The 26,415-nt window shown below is 45.6% G+C and overlaps 1 protein-coding gene across 2 annotated transcripts in view; it reads right to left on the bottom strand.

Annotated features, from left to right (window-relative positions):
• Nucleotides 1-26,204, bottom strand: part of PDGFD (platelet derived growth factor D) — a 221,389-nt gene extending 195,185 nt beyond the window's left edge. Inside the window, exon 1 of one of the 2 annotated variants that reach the window (XM_049614174.1) lies at nt 25,972-26,204. In XM_049614174.1, coding sequence (XP_049470131.1) covers nt 25,972-26,095 — 124 coding nt within the window. In that variant the 5' untranslated portion in view covers nt 26,096-26,204. The remainder of the gene's footprint in view (nt 1-25,971) is intronic. The other variant, XM_049614173.1, reaches the window with a different exon arrangement.
• Between the last annotated feature and the right edge of the window lie 211 nt (nt 26,205-26,415).

Raw genomic sequence — 26,415 nt, 5'->3', positions numbered from 1 at the left:
GTGAGAAATTGGAGCCAGAAGCATCAGCTCTTGGGGACGCTGGGAAGGATTCTCAGGCAGCAGGTAAGGTAACAATGGATTTGAGTTGGAAGGAGCAGAAGGGGGGTGTCTGGGCAGACAGGTGCAATGGGGTGCCAGGGGGAAGAGAGGGAGTCCCGATAACAGTGAGTGCGAACACAGAGGCAAATCTGCGAGCCTCACCTCTGGAATCTGAAAAAGGAGGTTGTCAGGCACACTGAGCTCTTCTGTACACAGAAAAGGACCCAGAATCGTCTCCATGATTCAGTCTGTAGAGAATGGACAGCCAAGGGAGCCAAGGTTACACAGGACTTCGGAGCCTAGCAACTGTCCTAGAACTCTTCTCCAGAAATAAAAGCGACCCGTCTCTAAAATCACATTGCAGGCCACCAGTTGAGCATGACAGATTTAATGAGCACATTCACCTTCCCTTCCTCAAAAAACCCACGAAACATCACCTCCCAGGGTAAAAAGAAAATAAGTCATGTCTGAAACTGACGCATCTAGAAACAGAAGTAGATGCAAAGAAATAACCAAACAAATGCCAGTTACAGAACAACACCAGCGTGCTCCAGGAATTAGGACGTGTTGACAAAAGGCATGACAAGGGCCAACCTTCGTTACTACAACCCCGAGAGACTTTTCTGTTTGGATCTTCGACTGCAGATACGTACTACTCCGAGAAATAAACATTTTATGAATTATGGCATCATCGATGCGAGAATGAGATTCAGGTTGCATGTAATTTTGCACAAATACACCTTTTCCAGTAATAAATAACACGGGGAACGTGCTCACATGGCACTAAATCTACGTGGACATGTGCCCTGCCAGGCGCGTTCTCCCACACCAGTACTCATCTATCAGCACTCGTGCTTTATTACAGATAAAATAGAAAGAAGCGTCCTGCCTGCCAGACTAAGGACTTTTAAGAAACACTCAAAAACATTCAGGTCAATTCCCTACAAGATTTTACACTCATATTTCACTTACGAACATCATACAATTTCAGAAGGAGAAGTGGCTTTGAGTGGAACCAGCCCCGGGCCTGACTCGGCGTCTGGAAAAGAAGGGTTATCTGAGAGGGTGTGAGAGGATCTGCCCGAGGTCCGACAGCTTGGATGACCGTCCGGAGTCCGGCCTTTCCGTCCTTCCTGCCACTAAGCCCCGCGTTTCTCAAGCTCTGGTCTACTGGCCACTAGAGTAGGCCCATTACGCCAAACGGCCTGCACAAAACATGAAATGTGTCTGCTGTTCGGTAACAAGAAGGGATCTTTGAACACTGGACCAATACAGGATTGCAACCCAGATGAACAGAAAGCTCCAGAACTCCACTTAGGACACAGCGGTCAATCAGAAGGATTCATCCCTCGTTCATCCGACCCGCAGATGAATCTGACCTGCAGCTGGTCAACACAGGCTGCAGCAGGAGAGGGAATTAGACCAAAACATGTAACAAAGTGTGGCGATGGGCACTAAAACACTTCACGGGACCTGGAACACTTTGCAAAACCCTAAACTCACAAACATGCCCACAGACACAAAGATTACCGCATTGTTTCTAGAGTCAAAGTACAGCTCGATTGGTAAATTTTAATCATTAGCACAAGAAAAGGTACCAGCGCTCCCAGAAGTGCTGAATCCCCTTAGTAGCCCACTTTACGAAGTCAAGGTCGAGTTGATCTCACGTTGCTGCCGGAGACCATCACGGCTGCTGAAAGGGTCACCGCTGATGGCACTGACGGGCTTGCACACAACAAAGTCTGTGATGACCGACCGTGAGCCTCCCCCGTACCTGAACATTCTGCCCCCGACATACATCACCTCCGTGCACCTTCTCACTTCCAGAATGTCTGCGGTTCTCTGTCTGGAATTCTGCCCTTCCCAGCAGGCCCCCCTTCCCCCCAGCTCAGGCTGCCTTCTGCAGCCTCTGCCAAACCCCATCCTACCTCCCCACAGCTCCCCGTCCAGAACTCGGAGCCTCCCCTTAGCAGAGAGATCACGGGTTTTGCTGCCACATAAGCATAAGCCTGTTTCCCCAAAAGAAAATGAGCTTCTGAGAGCAGAAAGCCGCCCACCCATCTTGCACCCTACACCTGCAGCCAATTCTTGCTACACTGTAGGCATCCCACAGCCTGGCCTGTGTTACGGAGATGAAGCTTTTGTTATTAGGAACAAATGAGAGGCATGTGGGTGCTTCAGTCTTAGGTCAAGGGCCCAACTTCGGCTCAGGTCATGATCTCGCCGTTCGTGGTTTTGAGCCCAACTTTGGGCTCTGTGCTGACAGCTCGGGGCCTGGAGCCTGTTTCAGATTCTGTGTCTCCCTCTCTCTCTGCCCCTCCCCTGTTCTCCCTCCCTCCCTCTCTCTGTCTTTCATAAATAAATAAATAGATAAATAAACAAACAAATAAATAAATTCTTTGAAAAAAAGAACAAATGATACAAATCCCTAAGTGTGACAGCTAATGTACCACAACAATTCTACGTGTTAATGGAAAACAGTGTCATGGTGTACATTACCCCTAAATGGTATTTACGGAACAGAGAAAAAATTGACAACAGATTCCGGTTTTTCCCTTAACTCACTTGTCATTAAAACATAAATCCACTTTTAAGAAAACCCAAGGAGGGGATCCACATTTACAAAGCAGACACCTTAGACAGAAATTTGCAGCACAAGAGGTATCGTGACAAAGCTCCAAAACGGCAAAATCCTAAAAATCACAGTAAATAAACCAACAACCAAACAGCAAGATCCCTGGTTAAATTAATTTTGTGTAGCAGCGTTTAAAAGGCTTCGATTCTCCAACTGGCTTAGAAAAGTCGTTTCCTCCCAGCCCCGTGCGTATTCCCGGAACGTAGTGGTGTCGACACGCGATACAAATTCACATGTACGAACTTCTAACATGCTTCTACTATTTGATGAGAGAAAGGCCAGCATCCTTGCAGCTTAAATTCTTTGCTTCCTTGCTACCCACCACGTGGTCGGCAGACAGACAGCGTGGGTAAGCGTTACCAGGGGCCTGTGCGATGCAGACCAGCAGAACTCAGCTAGACAGCCTGACTCTGCGGACCCTGCATTTCAACAGGACCCACGGGTATTCAAACGCGCAATCCACTCCGGGAAGCACAACTCTAGTTCACCTGCTTTTCCTTCTTTGTGGTCCGGATGTGTTGCTTCGAAAGAAAACAACTCAACAGCTACAGTATTTCACATACCGTAGGGTCACAGCATGCATGTCACAGCGCTTTGAATTTTTCCAGACTACTTTTAAATACACGTGTCCCCTTTCAGTCTCCATTACCCACTCCAACACCACCAGGGAAAAGTGTACTTCCCACGCGGCAGATGAGCCAGAAGCGGGAGTTGCTGATCAAGTAAAGGGACACGCGCCACACCCCGTCCTCAGAGCACTGTTACGGCAGGGGGAGAGAAAATGTAACCCGAGCGCAAGTAGCTGAAAAGTAAAATGAGACGATAAAGAGGAGAAGGGGACCACCAGGTGTCCCTGGAGAAGCTACTAGTTACTAAGCGGTGACAGAACAAGTCTATGTGGGTCTGAACCGACCCGGAAATCAGCTTCTGGGACCGCAATCCAGTCACGCACGTGGAAGACTGAAGACTGATGCAGATGCAGACTGATGCAGACTTAACGTGTACAAGCTACGGCTTTCAGTGGGACAAAGGATACTACAGTGGTTTTCACCCGAAACAATCACAGCTTCGGAAACAGTAACATAATTGGAATCTACTGCGTAGTTCCTCGGGTAATAAAGAAAGCTCTCTTCCCTAAAAACCAGCGTTGACACTGCACACGGTGACAAAGCTTGGGGCCCTTGCCACGTTTTAATAAATAACACTGTCCGATCGCAAAAGAAGTAGCAGCACAGACAACCACTCAGGCTGGTGTGCAAATTAAATCCTCATTAAACCATTTGAATATCAGAACAAATATAGCACCAAATTGTAATGCCAATTAGAATTTCGTTTCTCAGTCATCACCATAAAACAAAGAGCAACTACAACCGTGTTATTTCAATAAAGTCGTAATTACGCGAAAACGCGCCAGCACAAAATGCAAAGACTCACAGCAAGATGTATATGCCAGTACTGCAGTAGAGACGACATAAAGAGATTGAGCCCACTTACAACCAGTGAGCGCACCTCAAGTCCAGTACATTAAATAATCCTCTGGCTGGAAAGGTAAGGAAACAGGGAGGTTAGTCCTCTTTGTCTTTCCTGACCTCTGCGGAAGGAGTCCTCCAAGATGGAAACCGTGGAGTCATTCTCTTCTTCCCCTTCTCCTTCCTCCTGCTGGAGCCTCACCCTTCAAAGCAGACAACTCCAATGCCAAACGCTCTCTGGACACCCCCTCCCCATTTCCAACAGCACCCCCGTCTGCATGTGACACAGGCTCCTGAGGCAACACATCCTACCCAATCACTGCGACCGCCAATGTCCCTACGATTAGTACTGTCCTTTCCCGGTTATCCAGGCATTTGGAATTCTCTTCCATGGAACAGAACCCAATCCGTTCCAAACTCTGTGTATTGACTTTACGGCTGAAATACTTCCCTTGCTTTCTATTCCCATGGCTAAGAGCTACTTGTTGGCTCTGGCGACATCTCCCTGGGCTATGAGAATAGCTCCCACCTGGTCCTTATCCAGTCTCCCATCATGGGAACATGGGTGCCCTGGAGAAAGGGGCTTCTGTGGTGGACCCCACCTGACCCTTGCTTCCTTCTCTCCCCGTTTCTACTCAGCATGTCCTCTCCTTCCTGGAGAAGAGATGCCCCTATGTCCTCACCCAGTCTAGTTTCCCAACCTATAATGTTCTCCCCTGGTTCAGGTTTCAAAAACAGTCTCAGCGGGAGTGGGTTGAACGGGGACTCCGCTCAAAAAAAAGATAGGTCTACACTCTTATTTCCAAGAATTGTGAGTATTACCTTACACAGCAAGGGACATAAGTTTGGGATCTTGAGAAGAAAAGCATTCCTGGATGATTCACGTGAGTCCAGCATAAAATCTCAGGTATCCTCAAGCCAAGGGAGATCGGACACAGGGAAGCAAAAGCAACGTGACCGTGGAAGCAGAGGCTGGAGGGATGTGGCCAAAGCTAAGGAAAGTCCAAGGCCAAAGAAAGGCGAGAGGCAGATTTTCCCATAGAGCCTCTGTAGCGAGTGTAACCCTGCTGACACCTCGACCTTGGACTTCTGACCTCCGGAACAGGGAAAGAATAAATTCCTGTTGTTTTAAGCCACCAAAGTTGTTGTAACTGAGTGTACATATATATGTAAAACATTAACCTGCCTCTGGGTATACGTATGTCCTTAGATGATCTAGTTATTTTTTATCTTACTTTGGTTTTTTTTTTTTTTCTGGGTTTTTTAGTTGTTTTTTTAAAATCTCCATCTTATTTACCTAGTAGAGTACTTTACTAACAACAGAGGCCCGGTACATATTCATCAACTAAATCAATGACTTTTCAAGTCTTCTGTGGGTTCTCCAACAAGAGAAGTAAGTGTCCAGAGGCACCCAGCGGCTCAGCAATTAAGCAGCCACCTCTTGGTTTTCAGCTCAGGTCATGATCTCACAGTCTGTGAGTTCAAGCCCCATGTCAGGCTCTGTGCTGACAGTTTGGAGCCTGCTTGAGATTCTCTCTCTCTCATAGACTTTAAAAAGAGAGAGAAGTCTCAAGTTCTTGAGGTAGTTAAACGAGAGTCAGATGGGACTGATCACATTTCAGAAAAGTCGAAGGTCCTAAGAACTTCTTTGTGACTAGAACAAGGGAGAGGTTTCCAGAAAGAGATGACAGTGCTGCTAAAATTCTCTAGGAAATGCAGACTGTTCAGAGGTCACCCATGATGGCCTCCCGTGAGATTCAACATCATGCTGCGTCAAGGAGCAACAAAACGGGCCTGACTACTGCATCCCCATCACGACCGCCTGCTCTCAGCATGTCCTGTGCGAGGCCCGGAAGTCACTCCTGGAACCACAGGGAATGCTCCAGCAAACAGAGCTGTTCTCGGAAAGCAATGAGCCTGGGGCTCAGGCTCCCAGCTCTGTAAGAATGAGGGCCTCAATGTTAGGGAGCTGTGGAGATTTTCCTTATCATGCTTATTTCAAAAATAAGGTTTTATCAGGACTAATTCTGTGTAAGGAAAATGAATTGCTTTCTCTATTAAACATGCTTTTTCACAGGTCTGCTATACTTTTGTATGTACTTTTTTTTTTTTTTTTTTTGGATAAAAAGCTGTAACTTTCGGGATGGCTGGAGCTCAGTCTGTTGAGCATCCAACTCTTGATTTCGGCTCAGGTCATGATCGTGGGATCAAGCCCTATATTGGGCTCTGCTTGGATTCTCTCTCTCTCTCTCCCTCTGCCCCTCCCCTGCTTGCTCTCTCTCTCTCTCATTCTGAAATAAAATTAAAAGAAAAACAACAAAGCCACTCCCTCCTTGGTATGAGGAACACTCCAGATCACGAATCATCTGCTGGGGCTATTTTAGAGAACTACTGATTAGATAGCAACGTTTATCCTACAGCCAATATCTGTGTGTAGCCTCCACATTTCTGAACATGCTTGAGGGGAGCAAACATGGATTAGAAGGGGTTCTTGAACCAATGCTTGTAGAAGAAAGAAGAAAGCCTGACCGTCTTGGAACTCTCTTTCGATTTTGGCCGCCATCAAAACACAAAATCTGGCAACGGATCTGACTTGCAAGGTTTGGTTTAACCTATTTTTATCCTTGGAGGCGCCATTTATATTTCATGGCAACTCAAAGCTCTCTGAGGAAGTGATCTTGGGAGACCACCCTCGCCGTGGTTCCAGGGTAGAGACCCCTCCACATACGTCCTTGGCATGTTCAGCTCACAGCCTTATCTCTGGTGCAGTAATCTACCGGCCCCAAGAGTGTCCCCACTCGGGCGGGGGGGGGGGTGGTCAGTTATCTCTTACTCCCATATACATCTGTAGCAGCTCCTGTGCTGGGCGCATAGTACATACTCATCAAACGACTACTGAATCAGGAAAAGCTCACACCCCTAGAGCTGGATTTACATTCTCTTCCTTGGTTACATTACAAACCTGATTCGTCTGCTTTTCAAACCCAGTTAAGATTATTTCAAGGCAGCTTCACTTTCTGTCCTTTTCCCGAAGGCTAGTTTGTATTTCCCTGCATACTGCTTTGAGACGTGAAAGGAACCTTGGGCAATTCAGGAATGGGTTTCATCCTGACTTCCAACTTTATTTAGATTTGTGTTTTTATGTACACGAAGCAGATGGCTAAAAAGTGAAGGCTCTCCTGAAAAGGCTGTAAACTGGCTCGATCCACAGCTTCGGCTTGAACACACTCCAGGAAACAGAGCACTGAAGGTTAAGATTATAAATAAAAACACAACCAAGGGAGACCCACAAGTTCTCAACTCTTACTCAACTCTTATCACCACTTTTTAGTTCCAAACGTTAAATATAGCCATTATACTGACCATAAAAAAGCCCAGACTGAACACGACTTTGCAAAAAAAGGCAGATCTACTGATGATATGACCAGTAAGGGATTGATGAAGTCACACTCATTCTTGCCATCATCTTTACGAAGATCGACAACTGCCGTAATTACAACAGACAGACGGCGTCTGCATAGTGTGCGACAAGCAACAGATGAGCAGTCAGAAAACCTGTACCTGCATCTCGACCCTATCACGATCCACTGTGTGACTTTAGGCAGGTCACTACACCTCTCTGTGCCATAGAGCAAGACGGCATAGACTACCTCAAAGAACTCTTCCAGCGCTAAACTTGGCTGTAGACACAGCCATGACTACCCCTTGTATAAGGCACAATTTTCATTGTTTAAGGTATACTCTGAAAAAAAGTACTGAAAGTTGACAGAAAAAAAACCTGAGAAACAACGCAGGCACCCAAACGCTCCATCTTTCATCAAGGGTTGTTTCCCCAGGGTTGTGCTAAGTGTTACGTACGGTAGTTACTGACTCTTCACATTCGCCTTCTTATATAGGTGTTCTTCTTCTGGTGTGTGTGTGTGTGTGTGTGTGTGTGTGTGTGTGTGTATGTGTGTGTGTGTGTGTTGCTTGCAATGTCTGAGGCCGGAGAGGGGTTGAGTACTTTCCCAAGAACACTACCTCAGCTGAGGTCTTGTTACCTTTAACTACCTTTCCACCAAGCCTCCCATAAGCCAGATTTCCTTTTCATGTTCATGAATTCGGTAGCCTCTGTTGGTACAAACTGGATGCTCCGTTAGACGACACTCTTGTCCCCGTAAGACAGGACTCTTTTCTGTACGCACATTGGCAACCATCCTACCCAATACGGTCGAAAAAGTATTAGACGGGCCAACTTACAGTGCCAGTTAACATGGGGAGTTTTACATTTTATTTTATTTTTTTTAATTTTTTTTAATTTTTTTTTTAACGTTTATTTAATTTTTGAGACAGAGAGAGACAGAGCACCAACAGGGGAGGGTCCGAGAGAGGGAGACACAGAATCTGAAACAGGCTCCGGGCTCTGAGCTGTCAGCACAGGGGCCCGATGCGGGGCTCGAACTCATGGACCGCGAGATCGTGACCTGAGCCGAAGTCGGCGCTCAACCGACGGAGCCACCCAGGCGCCCCTTATTTTTTTAAATATTTTTTTAAGTTTATTTATTTATTATAAGACACAGAGGCAGAGAGAGAATCCCAAACAGGTTCTATGTTGTCAGCGCAGAGCCCAACACGGGGCTCAATCTCATCAACTGTGAGATCACGACCTGAACAGAAATCAAGAGTCAGATGCTCAACTGGCTGAGCCACCCAGGTGCCCCTACATTTTATTTTAGCTTAAAAAACACATGTGCATGACTGTGACCAAGTTTTCATGAAGTACAGAGATCTTTCCTTTGAGTACGTCTCCTAGTATAAAACTCTTTGTAATCTTTCTTGCATAAGTCATGTCCATAATTTATCCATAATTTCCATTTCCTCTTTCTTGAAAGTAGAGAAAGACTTAAAGACACACATGAAGCAATTTATCCACGCAGCCCTTCAGGCTTTTTAGACTTATTTATTTTCACTCTTTGTAAAATAATTGAGTTGTCTCACATGTACCTAACTGAACAACACTTAATTCAGCAACTCACCTTTAAAGTTTGGCTATTTCAACCAAGTATTTGCTGTAATAAATAATAAACTCTATTAGACTCGTGTTGCATCACACAATATTTAACTGAATTATGTAATCATATCAACAGGTACAACCAGAAGACACGTGTTTGGGAACAAACACAACAGATCCTTGTTTATCTCTGTATCTCAATGACGGAACTAGAAATGCGTTCAGGGGAGCGACACAAGAGCCCTGCCATCTTGGGCATCAGTCGGTCAGATGTTTTACATTAACGCCATACCACATGGTTAGTCTACCTCATAGGATAAAAGAGGTCCTGCGGCATTAATATGTTCACCTGGTGGAGATTTTCCTACTTCTGCAGACCAAATCTCACATGACCAGATAGGTACCTCAATACCAGAGAATGACCCAGATCTTGTGGGATGTGGTGCGTATCCAATTGGGGATTCTCTCTTCAAAAAAAACAGGAGCAGCTGGGTGGCTCAGTCGGTTAAGCATCCAACTTCAGCTCAGGTCACGATCTCCCGGTTCGCGAGTTCAAGCCCCACGCTGGGCTCTGTGCTGAGAGCCCGGAGCCTGCTCTCTCTGTCCCTCCCCTGCTCATGCTCTTTCTCTCTGTCTCTCATTTCAAAATGAACATTAAAAAAAAATGAAAATGAATAGATAAAATTAGGTAACAGGGCCGTGGAAGCGACCTAGTGAGGGAGGGGGCCTGAAGGTTAAGCTTCTTCAGCTTCCAAGTGGGTCCACCCCTGTATCCACAGAAACCTTCCTCTTGGGCTTCACCTGAACTGCACTCTGCTGATTCATTCGCTCGTTCAGCAAGTATTTCCCGAGCCCCCTATACACCAGGCACCATTCCATAAGCCAGGGATACAATAGGGAATAAAAGAGCCCCAGTTTCCATCCTCAGAGCTCAGAAGAAGACAGGACATACACAAGCGAAGATAATTATATAATTTCAGGCAGAGGGAAGCGAGAATGTACACAGCAGGTCCCAGGGCCTAGTCAAGACGGAATTGTCTTGAAAGCCTGTTCTCTGAAAATGCAAAGTGTCTCATGAACAACGTGTTTCCACGAAAGTAGAGTCACGCTGTGTCCTGACACATCCAGATTTGTTGAGGAAAGTCTCAGCTTGAGAAGCAGTTCCTTCCTTAGAATAAACTTTTTCTAACCCAGGTGTTCGTCCCGAGCACTGAGTACACCTCAAAACGGGCGGCCTGAGGTGAGCCCTGCCCTGGAAGGAGGAAGAAATTTTGTGGTTTTGTTGCAATGCAAGTTCTACAGGGCATCGTTATGGACCATGATCCGAGGAGACGGTTCGAAAGTCAGTGAGGGAAAAACAAGACAGTCTTATGAGCCACATTTTACTTGACAGAAATGCTTTTGCTTCCCCAAATTATTAACAAATTAAAAGGTCATGCCAACAAATACCCAACCCAAAGTCTGGTGGAAATATGTCACTGAACAAAAAGGAAGAATGATGTATATTTCTGTAATAACTTTTATTAATTATCTTCCACTCTGGACCATACAATGAATGGTAGATCTGAGATTTGCAAATGGAAAACATCAGTGTTCCTAACATTTAATTTTCCTTAAAAAAAAGCATACTGCAAACATATGCTGTTCAAGGCCTCTAAATCCAGGGAGATACAGGTTACTCAGTAAAAAGCTGTATCAAATCTCTAATAGGTTAAAGCCTTCCCAAGACTCAGCAGGACTCTGTTTTTCACAAATTGTTGACTCATCAGCCAGAAAGAGTCAATTTTAAAAACGGTCAAGTGATAAAAGAGAATGTTATCATTACCTAAGTCAAACTAAGTCGCAAACGGAAAAGAATGCCAATGCTGGTTAAACACAGATTTTTCCATCCGTGACAGACAAATGAAGTAGCAGCTGCTGTTTGCATAAGAAGCTTCTCAAATATCAAAAACTTTGCACCTGGCATAAAAACCGAGTAGCCTGGCTGACTGCATATCTATTAGAGGACCATAAGTTTTTTTCTTTTTAAGAGAATACATGAAAACAACCAGAAACATCAAAAGTTCCATGCTGATAAAATACGAAAGCAAAATAGAAACCCCAGGAAATTTGCCCATGTTAGATTATGAATCCCCCTAAAAAGTGACTCAGTTAATTTCAACACATTGCAAAAAAGAGCCAGAGAAATAGCTTCCATAAGTTATTTTTTATTTTGGAAAAAGACCAATGATAACTTGTGTTAGTCTAAATAAATGATATTAATGTCCCAGAACAGTGCTGTTCAAGTTGATAATGGCTAGCCACATATTAGTGCTGAGTTTCTGAAATATGTCAAGTCTGAAACAGGCTGTGTTGTAAGTATAAAATGCATATCCTACTTTGAGGACTCACATGATAAAAAGAATAGAACAAGGTATCTTAACGTTTTGTTTTATCTTTTTTTTTTTTTTTTTAATTTGAGAGAGAGAGAGTGCAACCAGGGGAGATGGGCAGGGGAAGGGAGAGACAGAGAGAGAACCTCAAGCAGGCTCTTCGCTCAGCGCAGAGCCTGATGCAGGGCTCGATCCCACAACCCTGGGAGAAGACCTGAGCTGAAATCAAGAGTCAGCCAAGTGCTCCTATCTCAACATTTTAAAATATTTACTGAACACCAAAATGATAGTATCCGGGCACTGACTGGATTAAATAAAATATACCACTGAAATTAGTTTCATGCATTTCTTTTTTATGTGGCTGCTAAAATTCTGTAAATGACGTAGGCTGGCATCCTGTCTCTGCTGGACACTGACGCTCTGGAGGGTCGAGTGTAGAGTTCAATGTCAGCTAATGGAATTGGGCTCAGAAATTCAACTGGAATTCTCTCATTCTGTCCTGAGTTCCAAATTTCCAACAACCCTAGTATCTGCAAATATCTCATCGGGATATCCCTTTTCAATGTTCCACCACGTATCATATAATATCACCACGGCACTAACACATACTACATATATCCCTCAGCATCCTCTCCCGACTAATAAGTACTCTGTGGATGATAAGCATGACACATAGCTAATTAACAAAGGAATTATCACCACATCACTTTCAACACTGTTGCCCCACACTCTGGCCTAGAAACTAACTAACACACACTGAAGGTACAACAAAAGTCTGTAGAATAAACAAGAGCCGACCAAGGCACAAAGGACATGGGTTAAGGGAGAATTTTAAGAATCAGCGAAACTATAATGAATTAGGAACATCGCCCTTTTGATCACGTCAGGACTTAATTTGATCGGAAAAACAGATGAGAGTTGAAGCCAGAATTTTCAAAATATCCGGACATAGAACTAGGGCAAAAGTAAGGCTTGTCTTAACTAGAGAATTCTCACAGGCAGAGTTCTAAATGCACCATTACATTGTCAATACAGATTTCCTGGCCAGTGCAATGTATACACCATTAGAAAACTGAACTCAGCAAACAGTTCGACTATTCATCTTTCAAATCAAAATATCTTTCATGCCCTCCCTTGGTGTCTGCAGGTGCTGTAACAAATTGCCACAGACTGACTGGCTTAAAACAACAGATATTTATTCCCTTACGGCTCTAGAGGCCGGTGCCATGATCCAAAATCAAGGTGCTGACAAGGCCATGCTCCCTCTGGATGTTCCAGGGAACAATCTATTCTTTGCCTCTCCTATCTTCTGCTGGTGGCTCCTGACATCCCTTAGCATGTGGCCATGTCACTCCAGTCTCTGCTGCCGTGGTCACACTGCCCTCTCTCCTGCCTGTGTCAGATCTCCCTCTGGCCCTCTCCTACAGGGACATCCACTCCAAAAATCCAAGACGATCTCCGCAGCCCAAGAACCTTAGCACCATCACACCTGCAAATTCTTTGCCACATAAAGATCATTTAGAGATGCCAGAATTAGGACACGAACCCTTTGCGGGCCACTGGTCAGCAGAAGACAGACTCCAACACATAATTTTCCTATCTGCCCTAAAGTCTTCACCCAAATTTGGCCATTTTCATACGGCACTTTGTAGTCTTTATTAAAGCCAATGGACACAACCCAACTTTTTTACGTAGCAATCATGCGCACCCATAACTGCTCACCCATAACTGATTACCGTCCCCACCTTGGTAGTGACCATGTTCCCATGCTGTCACGTGCTCACCACTCAGCCCACATCTCCGTAGGATCTCATAAACATTAGTATTCTGAGAGGATGATTTCTCACTTCTGATACATAATGCTTTCGTCCCCCCAAATAACTTATTTTTGATGAACGCTTGGCAAGTAACGAGGAGTCTCCAGGGAATTTCTGCAAGTTTAGAGCGGCCAACCAACTGGTCTTGTGCTCAAAGGAAACTGGGTAACAAGTGGCTGTGCACATGCAAATGTTGTTCCAAAAATGACTTTCAATGTTTCTCAATTCTATTTTCATAAATTTTAGACAGGCATGCAAACTGGATGTGTAAATGGCACCAAGGAATATAATAGTCATATATAATTGGTTCAACTATTTTAATTATTCTAAAATTTACTGAGATCCCATAGACTAGAAAAGTTGTATGTTAATGACAGATTATCATTATTGTTCTTTTTTTTTTTCAGTGTATTTGAGAAGTGTGAAATTTCCATCCTTGGAGTCATATTCCCAAGAGAGGGAGTAAAAAAAAAAAAAAAAAAAAAAAAAAATGGTGCCTAAAGGTGTCTTTTTTCTACTGCCATCCAGTGGTCAAATAATCATACTGCACATCACACAGTAAAATGTTAATTATTAAATATTAAAAACTTACTGGGCGTTGCGAACCGAGCCCACATTGTTGCTGTTACGGTTCAGGAGTATTTAGGCTAACATCTAAACACATAAAAGAGAAAACCAAGCAAGTACGACTCCCATCTCTACAATTAAGAGATCCTTTTCTGCTCGAATTTTAATTCACAGAGTGGCGCTAACCAATGAGGGTGATGTTTTTCAGCCTTTGAAGAATACCGTGCTCAACCAATGTCATTTTCTTCCGCACTCAGCACTAGGGATAGATGATTTATCGTTAAAATCAGGTCAACACAACCTTCAAACACAAAGCAGGGCGCTCAGTGGTGGCACTCAGAGGGCCACTGCCTTGCCCTGTGCTGATTCACAGGCACGTTTGATCTCTGCGGCCCGAGCATCAGCTTCAAGAGAGCAGACCCTGTGCCTCAGGCTGGACTGTTTCTGCCCCAGTGGGTCCTACAGGGCGCGGCCTGCGGGCAGCACCTGCTACACACCTGCTGGGTGAACCCTCAGTGCTTATGTTTACGGGGATCGGGCTGGGTGAAAAGCATCAAACTCAGCACTGACACAAAACAATACACAGCCACAGTAGTTCTTCTCCAGGAATGTACAGGATCCCCCCATGTGCTGTATTTAAACCAAATACCTCTCACTCCATTCATTTATTTTTGATTAACCACTCTGTAAAAACCCTTTCAATCCATACTTACTCCATCAGGGAACTTTCTGTTTTTATAGGGAATACGCATACTTTTTATTCCATTCGATAGCACTTCTCTTGTTTCATTCCCAGTAAAATAGCATATTAGCTCAACACGCTCTCCCTATACAAACAGAATGGGAAGCATTCATCTTTCCTTAATGTCCAATAACTCATCATCCAGAGTGAGCCTTAAGACTTGTTTTCCTGGGTGGCTCAGTCGCCGACTTCAGCTCAGGTCATGATCTCACTGCTCGTGAGTTCGAGCCCCGCGTTGGGCTCTGTGCTGACAGCTCAGAGCCCGGAGCCTGCCTCAGATTCTGTGTCTTCCTCTCTCTCTCTGCCCCTCTCCATTCACGCTCTGTCTCTGTCTCTCAAAAATACATAAACATAAAAAAAATTTTTAAAGACTTGTTTCATGATCCTTCATTTATTTTTACCTCTTTCTTTTGAGCTTTTATTAATTTTGTGTAAAAGCTCTCAAATATTAACACTGGAAAGGAAAGGTATCCCTAAAAGGATTTATTCTACTCAGTACAGGTGTGGAGGTTTTTTTTGGGCAGGGGGAGGGGAAGAGTAAATTCTTCACACCCCTCCTCAGTGTTCGTCCAAATTTAACCCTCAAATGTCACGCTCATGCCCAAGGAGGCAGTCTAAAGTATGTGTCATCTTGGCATGACCCACAAAGTCGTCTGGAAACAACTCCACACCGACCACTGTTGAGACGCGCTAGGAGAGAGCACTTTGCCACGTTCCAAGTACTCCAGAAATACCAGGTATTATTATCATACACCCACAATCAAAAAATCACTTCCTTTAAAAGTTGATTACTTCATGCTCACTGTGCCTGTATTTCCTGTAAAGAAGGGTCTCCCTCCCGCCTCCCTGCCTTTAGATTTCATCCACGTGGATACTGCACAGGCTCCCAGAGCTAAATAACTTTCCATCTCCACAGCCTTCCCCACCTACTCCTCGTCTTCTATTGCCTATCCTGTTCCCTGATACCAACAGCCCCCAGACAATGAACAGAGACCTTCAGAGTTTAAATACCCTTTCTGCCATACAGTTGCCCACACAACTGGTGTGAGGGCTCATGCAGTTCCACGACCAGGCACAAAACGAAGACACTGGCTGTGGGTGATGCAGTGACTCCTCAAACCTTGCTGAGCCCCTCCTACGTGCCAGACAGCGACACGGACAGTGAGGACGCTTGGCTTTAGTAACGACAGCAAGGGCGCTCACATCAGAAGAAGTCAGGCAGGTAAACAGATACCATTATAGGCTTCGCGATGGAAATGTGGGATAAATAAACGAGTAGTCAATTCTCCCTGGGGGGGGTTGGAGTTGAGAAAGTCTACAGAGCGATACAGTTCCCGTCAGTACGCTCCCTCGACAGTCCATGCAAACATACTCATGCTGTGTCCGCAAGAACAGCAACGAGAAAGGATTAATACCGTGAAGGCACTCACCACTGGATGCATAAGCTCAGAGTTACAAAAACGAACTGCTTCACTAGTAGGCTTCTAACTTGGAGAGTGTCCTTTACCCGTGGGACTGCCCTCACGTTCAGAGCTCAGTCAAGAGCAGAGGCAGCACATGTGTATTCACAGGCCTTTTGACACATAAGTGGCAATCGACACTTCGGACAAAACTAAGATCTTCCAGAAACTATCAGCGAGCAAAGAGAGAAGATAAGGCTGAGGTCAGAGCCTTAAGAAAACATACAAGGAGTCACAGGGCAGAGAGTTAGATGAAGATCCTGCCAAGGAGGAAAAAAAAAGTAAATAAAAGAGTACTCCATGATCTCAGAAAACAAAATCCAGGTGTTCAAAATCCTATTTCTATAGTTATAAATATCCTATTTAGAACATTTTAAGCTTATATATATAATGTGTTTACACATATCTCCCCCCAAAACATTGCAATTGTAGCATTTACTAGGTTGTTTTATACACACACACACACACACACACACACACATATGTATTATCTTTGAAGGCTCTTTTCTGTATTCACAAAATCCCCACTACATTCTAAGATCTTTGCTGCTTCTTTCATTATTCATAAATGGTTACAGGGACAATAACACATAAAATATACTTTTTAAGGCCTTCTCTAATCTTGCTTCTTCAAGAAACCTAAATAAACCAAGTACCATCTTGGTTCCGGCTTTATCACTATTCCAACCTTGCACTTAGGAGCACTTGAGGCAAAGGAGAGTCAGCGGCAAGCCAAGGGAAGACCAAGGTTCAAGACAAGACTAGCCCACCTGAAAGGACGCTACAAATCACAGTGACGTCACCCAGAGCAGTTCAGTGGAGCCACGGGGTGACTTCATGTTGCAGTGGGTGAGGCAGAGTACAGGAAGTGGAGACAACGAGTTGTGGTGACCCTGAAGATGCTTACATGGCGACAAAATAGAACAACAGTAAAACAGCTTGCATGTGTTGTGGGTGGTGCAAAGAAACTTGACCGTCCCTGTTGGCTGAGGAGACAGAACCAGTGAGGAGGGAAACATTAAAGACAGGAAAGTAGTAAACTGTGGGTTTAGGTCATAGGACTGAAGGAGTGACAAAGAGGTGCATTCATCCACAGGAGAGAGACCCCTAGCACACACCCTCATACATGACGGACCAGAACAGAGTCTGACTTTATTCTGACACAGTATTAATGATCATGCCAGGTATAAACAGTTATCATTGTTCAGCAATCACACTGTTTGTTAAGCCATAAGCTGTGTTCACTTAAACCAGTTGGGTGACAGAGACACAGAGGTAGACATATACATCTATCCACCCATCCGTCCACCCACCCATCCATCCATCCATCCATCCATCCATCCGTCCGTCTATCTAACCATCCATTCACCCGTCCAACCATCTGTCCACTCATCCTTCTACCCATCCAACCAACCATCCATCCATGCATCCATCCACCCATCCATCCATCCATCTATCCATCCATCTATCTAATCTAACCATCCATTCATCCATCCACCCATCTGTCCATCTAACCATCTATCTATCCATCTATCCATCCATCCATCCATCCATCCATCATGACATGAGCTGATATTAATCCAAGTTATTCCATTCTGTAATTATGTAGTTATTTTTGTTTTCTAGCCAAAGAACTATACTTTGCACTTATTCCTGTTGAAGGTCATAGGATCAGCCCATTATTTCCACCTAAGAGCATGTGGATTTTCTCATTCAGCAGTCAGCAAACTACACCCTCAGGCCCACCGCCTGTTTCTGAAAATAACATTTTATTGGAATGAACACAGCCACACCCATTCATTTATGTAATTTCAATGGCTGTTTTCATACAATGGCAGAGCTGTGTTGTTGCAACAAAGACCTTATAGCCTGAAAGCCTACAATATTTACCGTCTGGCCCCTTTATAGAAAAAGCCTGCCATTCTATGCATCTACTCCAACCTACTAACTGTTCTTTCCAGACAAAAAAACCCAAGTTTGGAAGATGTGTTTTCTATGTCTTCATCCAAGTTATTGAGAATTCTGACTCCAATATGGTCTAATCCAAAGTGCCAGTAAAATCCCTCCTCACCTCCCTCTTGCCTAACACAAATCTATTAGTTACCACCAAAAGCATGACAAGAAGTTTATTATAATCCAGGCTACAATCATTCTTTCCCACAAGGCTGTCACAGAAATGCCAATTTTCTGGTTGAAATCCATACATACTTAAGCTAATACGACTTTCAGTTTAGGATACTGGTAAACCCATCAAACATATCATCTAAACTTTCTCTTATGGGTCACGGACATAATTTTAAAAATCAGCAATGTTACTGGGCTGTGATATAGTCATTCCCTGGTGGCACCCGGAGATAGGTATGTCTCAGCCTATTCAGACTGCTCTAACACCAGAGACCGAGTGGCTTTTAAACAATAGAAGTTTATTCCTCATGGTTCTAGAGGCTGGGAAATCCGAGATCAAGGGCTCAGCAGATTTGATATCTTGCTGTGGTATCCTCACACAGCAGAAAGGATGAGGGATGTCCCTGGTGTCCCTTTGGTAAGGGTGCTAACGGTATTCATGACCTCCCAAAGGCTTCACCTGCCAGTATCATCACAATGGGGGTTAGGTTTTTAAGGTATGGATTTTGGGGGGACCCAGACATTCATTCAGTCCCTTGCAGGCTGGAACTTTTTTTGCCTTATTTAATAAAAAGCCTGAGCCAGCTTTGCTTGCTTAGGTCTTACGAATGCTTTCCAAGGCGTGCAAGTCTGAGGAGTCAGAGGAACTGGCAGCTGTCACTTCTCCATGCCAACAGCGAGCTAACTTGTAACAGTGCTGTCCCCCAGTCTAACCTGTTCTCTAGTCTAACGTCATGCTCCTGCCTCACTGTGGATGTGCAAACCACACGAACGAGGGCGATCGAATTACACAGAAAGTAAAGGCGAATGTTCTCTCGGGGTCTACCACGTGAATCTTACGAACTCACGTCTACACTCTGCGACACCGATTTTGGCTTTTTGTAAGTGGGTCTGCTGCACACGTATTAGTTCATTTCATCGCATTTGACATAGTAGAAGCTGCCGCATAGCTAAAGTCTGCAAAAGTCGGCCGGGGCTGCACTGCTTACTGAGTGTTTCAGTGAAATGCGGAACTTGTCACGTTGGGGCTGAAACGACTTGCTCGAAACTAACACAGCAGATCATACAACCTCTGCTCACAGCACACGGCCGGCAGGACTCATGGAGCTGCTTCAGCCCCCAGGCGGCATGCTGGCTTCCAAATTTCAGAAATCAGGAGTCCAAAGACACCAGATTCCAAATCTCGTCTGGCTCGTTTTTATAGGTAAAATGCTGTCCCTAAAACAATCTGCCTTCAGAAACACTCTACAAAAAAAAGTGCTGGAGTAAAAATCCAAAAATCAGAAAACATCACTCCTCGTAATGAGGGTTAAACCCTACGCCCATGCTACGATGCTTCCACAGACATCCCTGCCTCCCGATTAGACAAAAACCACTAACCTGCACTCAGCACAAATCGCAAAAAAGCACAGCATTCATCTATCAATATTAAAGCTAATACATTGATGTCAGCATACCATGGCACAGAGCAAAGATCTATTATTACACGCATCATCAACACCCGGAAGAAACAAGGCATGCTTCATTCTCATTCTGAAAAAAAGAAAAAAATCCTTGGAAGAAAATATTTCTTCCTGTATGTGCACATGTGCACTTTAGTGTCCCGTGGGCTTATTCCTTTATTTATGACTTACATCTGGTCCTGAAATACGGTACAGGGAGGGAGAACATTTTTGCCGCAGCGTTTGTTTGGGATTCTTTCTTTGCTGGTAGTGTCATTCCCCTGGAGCTTTTTGCCAAAACTGTCCTGCACAGAAAAGTTTGTGTAAAGATGTTCCCTTTTAAACTGCATGAATTCTGAAATACAGAAGTTTGAAAGAACGTAAAACATCACACACACGAGGCAGGCTGCCTTCACTATTTACATTACCATAAAGCGACCTCAGATACAGTGACACAATCTAGCATCTGGTGTGCTGAGCTGCACACAGGCATCCGGGGGGATGTCCCAAGGCAGCTGCACCTAACATCTGGAGATTTCGGGCAGGAAAAGTCAGCCATGTCGGCCACTGTCATGATGAGAAATTAAGCGATCCATGTCATGTCCCATGGGTAGTGGAGGCACAGGGAGACTGTTCCTGGCCAACTTACTGGCCTGGCTGACTTCTTAGGAACACTGGCGGTCAGTATTCAAACACAACACAGGACCTGTCTTCCTCCAAAGTAATTCTTTCAGTGGCTTCTCACTGTGCTACAAATAATGGCCAGACTCCCTAACCTTACTTCCCAGACCTTTAGTTAGTGGACCCTTGAAGGCTATGTTCTCCTGTCCAAATCATGGCAGGCACTGTATCTCTTCACTTGCAACCTCCAGCCTCCTTCCTCACCGCCTCCAACTTCTAACTCCTACTCATCCTTCATCCCCCACTTCAGCCGTCACTTCCTCCAGGAAGCCCTCCCCTGTGTCTCAAATGTAGCTTAGGCGCTCCTTATGAATTCCCACACCCCTGTGTATTTCCTCCACAAAAGCAACGATCACTCTACACTGTGCCTTCACACTTCTCCGATTGCAACCCATAGTCTTTTCAAAAAAACAAAAACAAAAACAACAAAGAACAATCTTACGATGGATTCAAATATGTGACACAGAAATGCTGAAACACATGTAGACCTGTTCTGTTGAGGAAGGGGTGGACAGCCTGAAGCGATATACGCTCAGCCCCCTGGCACACAGGCGATGACCTCTAAGGTACTTCTAGAAAATCCTGGGGCTCTCCAGAATGCATCTGAAAGGCACGTGCAATACACTAGAACTAAGCATGGACTTGTTTCTACTGCCCAGAGACTGCAGGCTGTAAGAAGGCAGGAACCCTGAATGTTTTATTCAAAACGTGCTAGATAACCCTTCATCCGGCACAACAACTGGCAAAGATTAGGGACTCAATAAATAATTGCAAAATACGTGAAGAAGTTACAGTAGGGGTCAGCAGCAGAGCTCAGGATAAAGACCTATTTGCACGCTGGTTTTCGACCTTTCGTGTTTAGAGGACGGTCCCGGTCGAGTCAGGAATGAACTCAACAGAGACAACCTTAAAGAAAGCCAGGGAGCTTGTCCTGACTGGCATGGCTCGGATGGACCAGAAGCCTACAGCTGGCGCACTTAAAAGACGTTCTTATTCTGATATAAAGAAGAATTTCATAAAGATGTTGGCGAAGTACCCATGTACTGCAAGGGTAAGCGCGGGACAGCACGCTTATCACCGGCCATCAGAGACCAATGACTCTGGGGACCTTGCTCCATTGTCTGGCCCTACTGTTCTGAAACAATAAAGCTTTCCTCTCATTCCCTGAAAGGGAAAATCCCATGTCATGGGAAAACCTCAATGTCATTATTGTAACTCACAATCTAGTGGCATTTCCTACTACAGTGTATGTCCACCAGTTTCCACCCACCCATTTAGAAGAATTTGTATTAAACAGGCAAGTCAAAGTTATATTACATTTAAAATATGTGATCATCACTAGGCTCTATGAGATCATGAAACTTTAATATCCTCAGAGTCGAAAAGAAAATATGAACACAGAAGAACATAAGGGCTGACCCTAATGCTATTCTTCACTTTCAGTCACTTAAAAATAATTTATTGTGGGCGCCTGGGTGGCTCAGTCGGTTGAGCATCCGACTTCGGCTCAGGTCATGATCTCACGGTCCGTGGGTTCGAGCCCCGCGTCGGGCTCTGTGCTGACAGCTCAGAGCCTGGAGCCCGTTTCAGATTCTGTGTCTCCCTCTCTCTCTGCCCCTCCCCTGTTCATGCTCTGTCTCTCTCTGTCTCAAAAATAAATAAACGTTAAAAAAATTAAAAAAAAATAATTTATTGTAAATTAATACTGCAGTGTATAGAATAGACATCCTATAGATAGGAGCGTGTGTGTCTGTGTATGTGTGTGTGTATATACATATAGGATATTGTATGTCAGTTTTACTTCAAAATACAAACCAACCCCAATCATTAATTGTCCTCTGCCTTGTCGCCTTCCCTAAAAGATCTGATGTTCACATGGAAGTCGATGTGCGGTCATCGCTGGTGACAACAGAGACCCATATTATCCAAAACACAAGCTTGACTCCTTCGAGATCCAAGGCCACAATTAGTAAAACTGCAGGCCTATCACTAGACAGTGATAAAGTGACAGACACTTGAGGCACTGGCGTGGTAAACAAACAAACAAAACTAAATTCAGAATCATTTCCCACCAGCACCTGAAAAAAAAAACACAGAAAACAACAAAATGGATCAAGACAACGAAGAGTATATCCCACACCAACTAGGAAGTTCTATCTAAATTTAAAAACAAATGAGTAGGGGCGCCTGGGTGGCTCAGGCAGTGGAGCGTCCGACTTGGGCTCAGGTCACCATCTGACGGTTCGTGGGTTCAAGCCCCGCGTCGGGCTCTGTGCTGACCGCTCAGAGCCTGGAACCGTGCTTCCGGTTCTGTCTCCCTCCATCGCTGCCCCTCCCCCCTCTCAAAAATAAAGATCAAAAAACCAATAAAATAAAATAAATACAAATAAAAATAAGTAAGTAATACCGTCGGTTAACTGCTACCTTTACGCTTCTGATCCACACTGAGCCAGCAACGCTGGTTGTGACCAGTTGTCACCAAAACACCAACTGTGCAGGCACGGAAATGAGAAGAGGTAGGAATGGGTGTCAAAGGCAAACCAGCGAAAGAAGAACAAATATGATACCAGGAGAAGTATAAATATGCAATTGAGTTCTGCAAACTGTTATACTGGAATCCTTCCTAGCCAGACGATCTACTTTCCCTCAGAGGCAGGGACCAAATTCCACCACCACTGGGTCACCTTCACCCATTCTGCAGCTACAGCGAACGGGTCTGCCGATATCCCTTTTACAACAAGAACACGTTGTGATGGAGAGTTCTGGAAGGCCGGGAGACCGCGGCAGACCAGCCTCCCACACTGGGTACAAGGAGATCATCCCGTATCCATTCTAACACTTCCCTGTCATTGCTAGCAATGCCGGCTATCTGGAGCTATCAGCTACAAATAGAATGAAAGCAAGGTCTGTGGGTGCATCAGGCTGGACAGAACCCCCACCCCCAACCCCGCTTTCGTGCCCACGACAGGAGGCCCTCCCTGTTTGCTCCAATCTTGGCTGCAGCATTAGGGAGCAGCTAATCGGGTCAGTGGGAAGAAACTGATGGCACTCAAGTGTGAATGAAGATGCTTCCATCACCAGATGCAGGTTTCTAAAACCCCTGGCCAAGAGTCACGGCTAATTTTTGGCTGTGATTTCCTACCACTTGTAATCCGAGAGCCAGCTCATCCAAGGATGCCAAATTAACGTTTGAAAACTTTGACCTTCTGTATTTCCCCCTGTTCTCCCCAAGCTTACACCCGGTCTTAATCTGACAGTGCAAAGGGCAAGACTATCTATCGTCTCCCTTCACCAAGGAACTCTGGGGGAATAAGTTAAAAACGTCTGGAATCAGAGGTTTTAATTTAATAAGTGATTATTTTCCCTCATCACCTTAACTGTTGTGATGAAAACTTTCCAGACAACGTCTAGACTTTTTCAAAGACCCCTTATTCTCACACCCTCACCAGAACTCTGTGGCACCGTTTCTCAACTGAGTTTTGGCTTTTTTTTTTTTTTTTTCCCATTATCATCATTTGCCCTTCAGAAGCTTGTTTAGACTTTTTTTTTTTTTTTTTTACTAATCACGTCCCTTCCTATCACATGCTCACACCGCAGATATACTGTCTACCTCTTTACACATATGGGCCCTTCAGAGGACCACAAACCATCATACTAGTCAAGATTTTTTCACCCTCCAAGATCTGATTTTGCTGTTTTGGGGGTAATTTTGGGTCTCTTTGAAAAAACATGCCCTGTGACACTGAAAATATACTGCCTTTTGAAAATTCCCCAAACTAAAAACCCATTATGAGTATGAACTTTGCTTTACTCTGTATATAACAATTTTTTTAATCTAACCTTCTCCACCCCCACCCCTCCTATTTTGTTTGTAAAATGAGACCGACATTGAGGAAAAGTGCTGAGCAACCCAAATTAATCAAAGTGTGTGTGTGTGTGTGTGTGTGTGTGTGTGTATATACTGTTAGTAAATTGCAAAACAGCTTGAACTAAAATATGAATAAATCGATCCAGGGTAGCTTTTGAAATTTTGATGAAACAAAGCATGTATCATACAGACTAGATAGATGAACAGTGTTTTAACAATGAAAACTAAAAGGCAAGCATGCTTTAAAAAAAATACTACAAGCTGCAGGACTGGGTTTTAGTTGGAATCTTGGGTTAATGGGCAATGGTTACACACTTTTCATTTTCTGTCCTTGATGTCTTGTAAGTGATACTTGGGAGGCTAAGGATTGCAAAATTATGGCTATGAAGTCATGCAAATTATACATGGCATTTTATTCGACACAGCCTAGAGGGCATATAAAGTGCAAACGTTAACAAATGTAAAATCTCAAACTAGGAGAAAAGATCGTCCCCGGTGGAAACATAAACGAGTGAAGCAAAATTATAAAAGTTTGGTCTTGAGCCCACACCTTTTTTTTTTTAAGTGTTAGTAAGAAAATGCTGTGCTTTCACTAAGATGGAGGGTATTCAAATAGGCACTGGTGGGGTGTTGTACATAAAAACATCGCGGTAAAGTAATGCTGGGAGTAGGGGGCATCTTCTGGCCAGGAGGTGACTCTTGAGGCTTCCCTGGGCCCCCTGCACACGCCTACGTCACTTCCTGTGACTTGCACACACTGAAATCCATAGTGTATCTGTCACCAGAAAATACAGTAAAGTCTTTTCAAAGTTCAAAAGCCTTTCAGCAAAGTCCAAATTCATGGCACACCAAGAGAGAAACTGATAAGGGAACAAGATGGCCAATATAAATTCACCGAGAACACACACTGCCAAGTCAAACAGTGAAGCCAGCCTGGGGAGTTCCCTGGGGATGTGTTAGAACTTCACGCAGACAGACAGACAGAAAGATACTATTACTGAAGGAAAAAACCCCAAAAACCTAGGGGTCAGTTCGGGTAAGTTGGGAGAAACAGCTTCAGATTCCTGGGAACACGAGTTGCAGGTGAGAATAAAGGGATAGATCAAGTTCAGACCTGGGGGGTAGCCCACCGAGAAGCTGACCTAGGTGTCCCCCAGATAAGGGACACAAACAGGCCGGCCTGGGGCCCACGGGGCTTGCTGTACAAACCCTTGTGCTTGTGCCAACACAGGGAGACCTTCTGCGCCTGGAAAGTCACCCTGCGTTGCGGTGAAAGCCCAGCGTCCCCCGGACCCTGAGCTTCGGAGCCAGCGCTGCGCCCCCAGAGGAGGGTCACTGTGGGGACAAACAGCACACATGCTGCACACGGGCACCTCCCCCACATAATCAGTACAGCTGTCACCCTGGTCCAGGCTGACTGCGGGACACAAGGACATCATTCCCTGTCCTCCCGTGGCTACAAGACACATAAGTCGCCCAGACAAAGCCCCTCCCGAGCCCCCATCTACCCGAGTCTCAAGTGCACAGAGCCTGACCCGGGGCGGCGCCGGGACGTGGGGACCTGCCCCCTCGGGGGCCCTGAGCCACCTGACCCCCCCCCCCCCCGCCACCACCCACCCCCCTCCCCCGGAACAGGGAGGGACAGCACCCGCCGCCGCGGAGCCTTACCGCGCGTCCCAGGAAAGTTTCCCTGTCCCTACAGAAGCGGACGACGGCGACACGTCGGTGACCCGGCGCACGACCCGGCAACGCGCGAGCCCCTTACCATCTCTCCGGAGGCCGGCGGCGCGCAGGGCCCGCAGGGACGCGCTCTGAGGGGCCGCGGGGGCGTCCCGACAGCCGCACAGGTTGGCGCACACCAGGGTGTAGACGAGACCGAGCGGGCGCATTGGGCCGGCGACCCGAGACGCCGGGCCTGGGCGCTCCCTGCACCGCCCGCTGGAGCGCGTGTGGCCGCCGGCAAAGCCGAGCGGGACGCACAACAGGTTGGCGCGGGCCCGCCCCCTCCGGCGCCCCGCCCCGCCCCGGCGCTCGGGACCCGGTCGGCCCCACCTGCCCTGGCCCTGGGGTCGGGGAGAAACGGCCAGCGCCACCTACCCCTCCCCGCGGGGGTGGGGAGCCCAGCAGGCCCCACCTGCCCTGGCCCCGGTAGGGGGCAGCTCCAGGCCCAGGGCCTCCCCACCAGTGGTCCGCTGTTGCTTGCACACAG

This window comes from Panthera uncia, chromosome D1 (genome assembly GCF_023721935.1).
Source record: "Panthera uncia isolate 11264 chromosome D1, Puncia_PCG_1.0, whole genome shotgun sequence".
Classification (NCBI taxonomy): Eukaryota; Metazoa; Chordata; class Mammalia; order Carnivora; family Felidae; genus Panthera; species Panthera uncia.
This window is presented reverse-complemented; position numbering and strand designations above follow the sequence as displayed.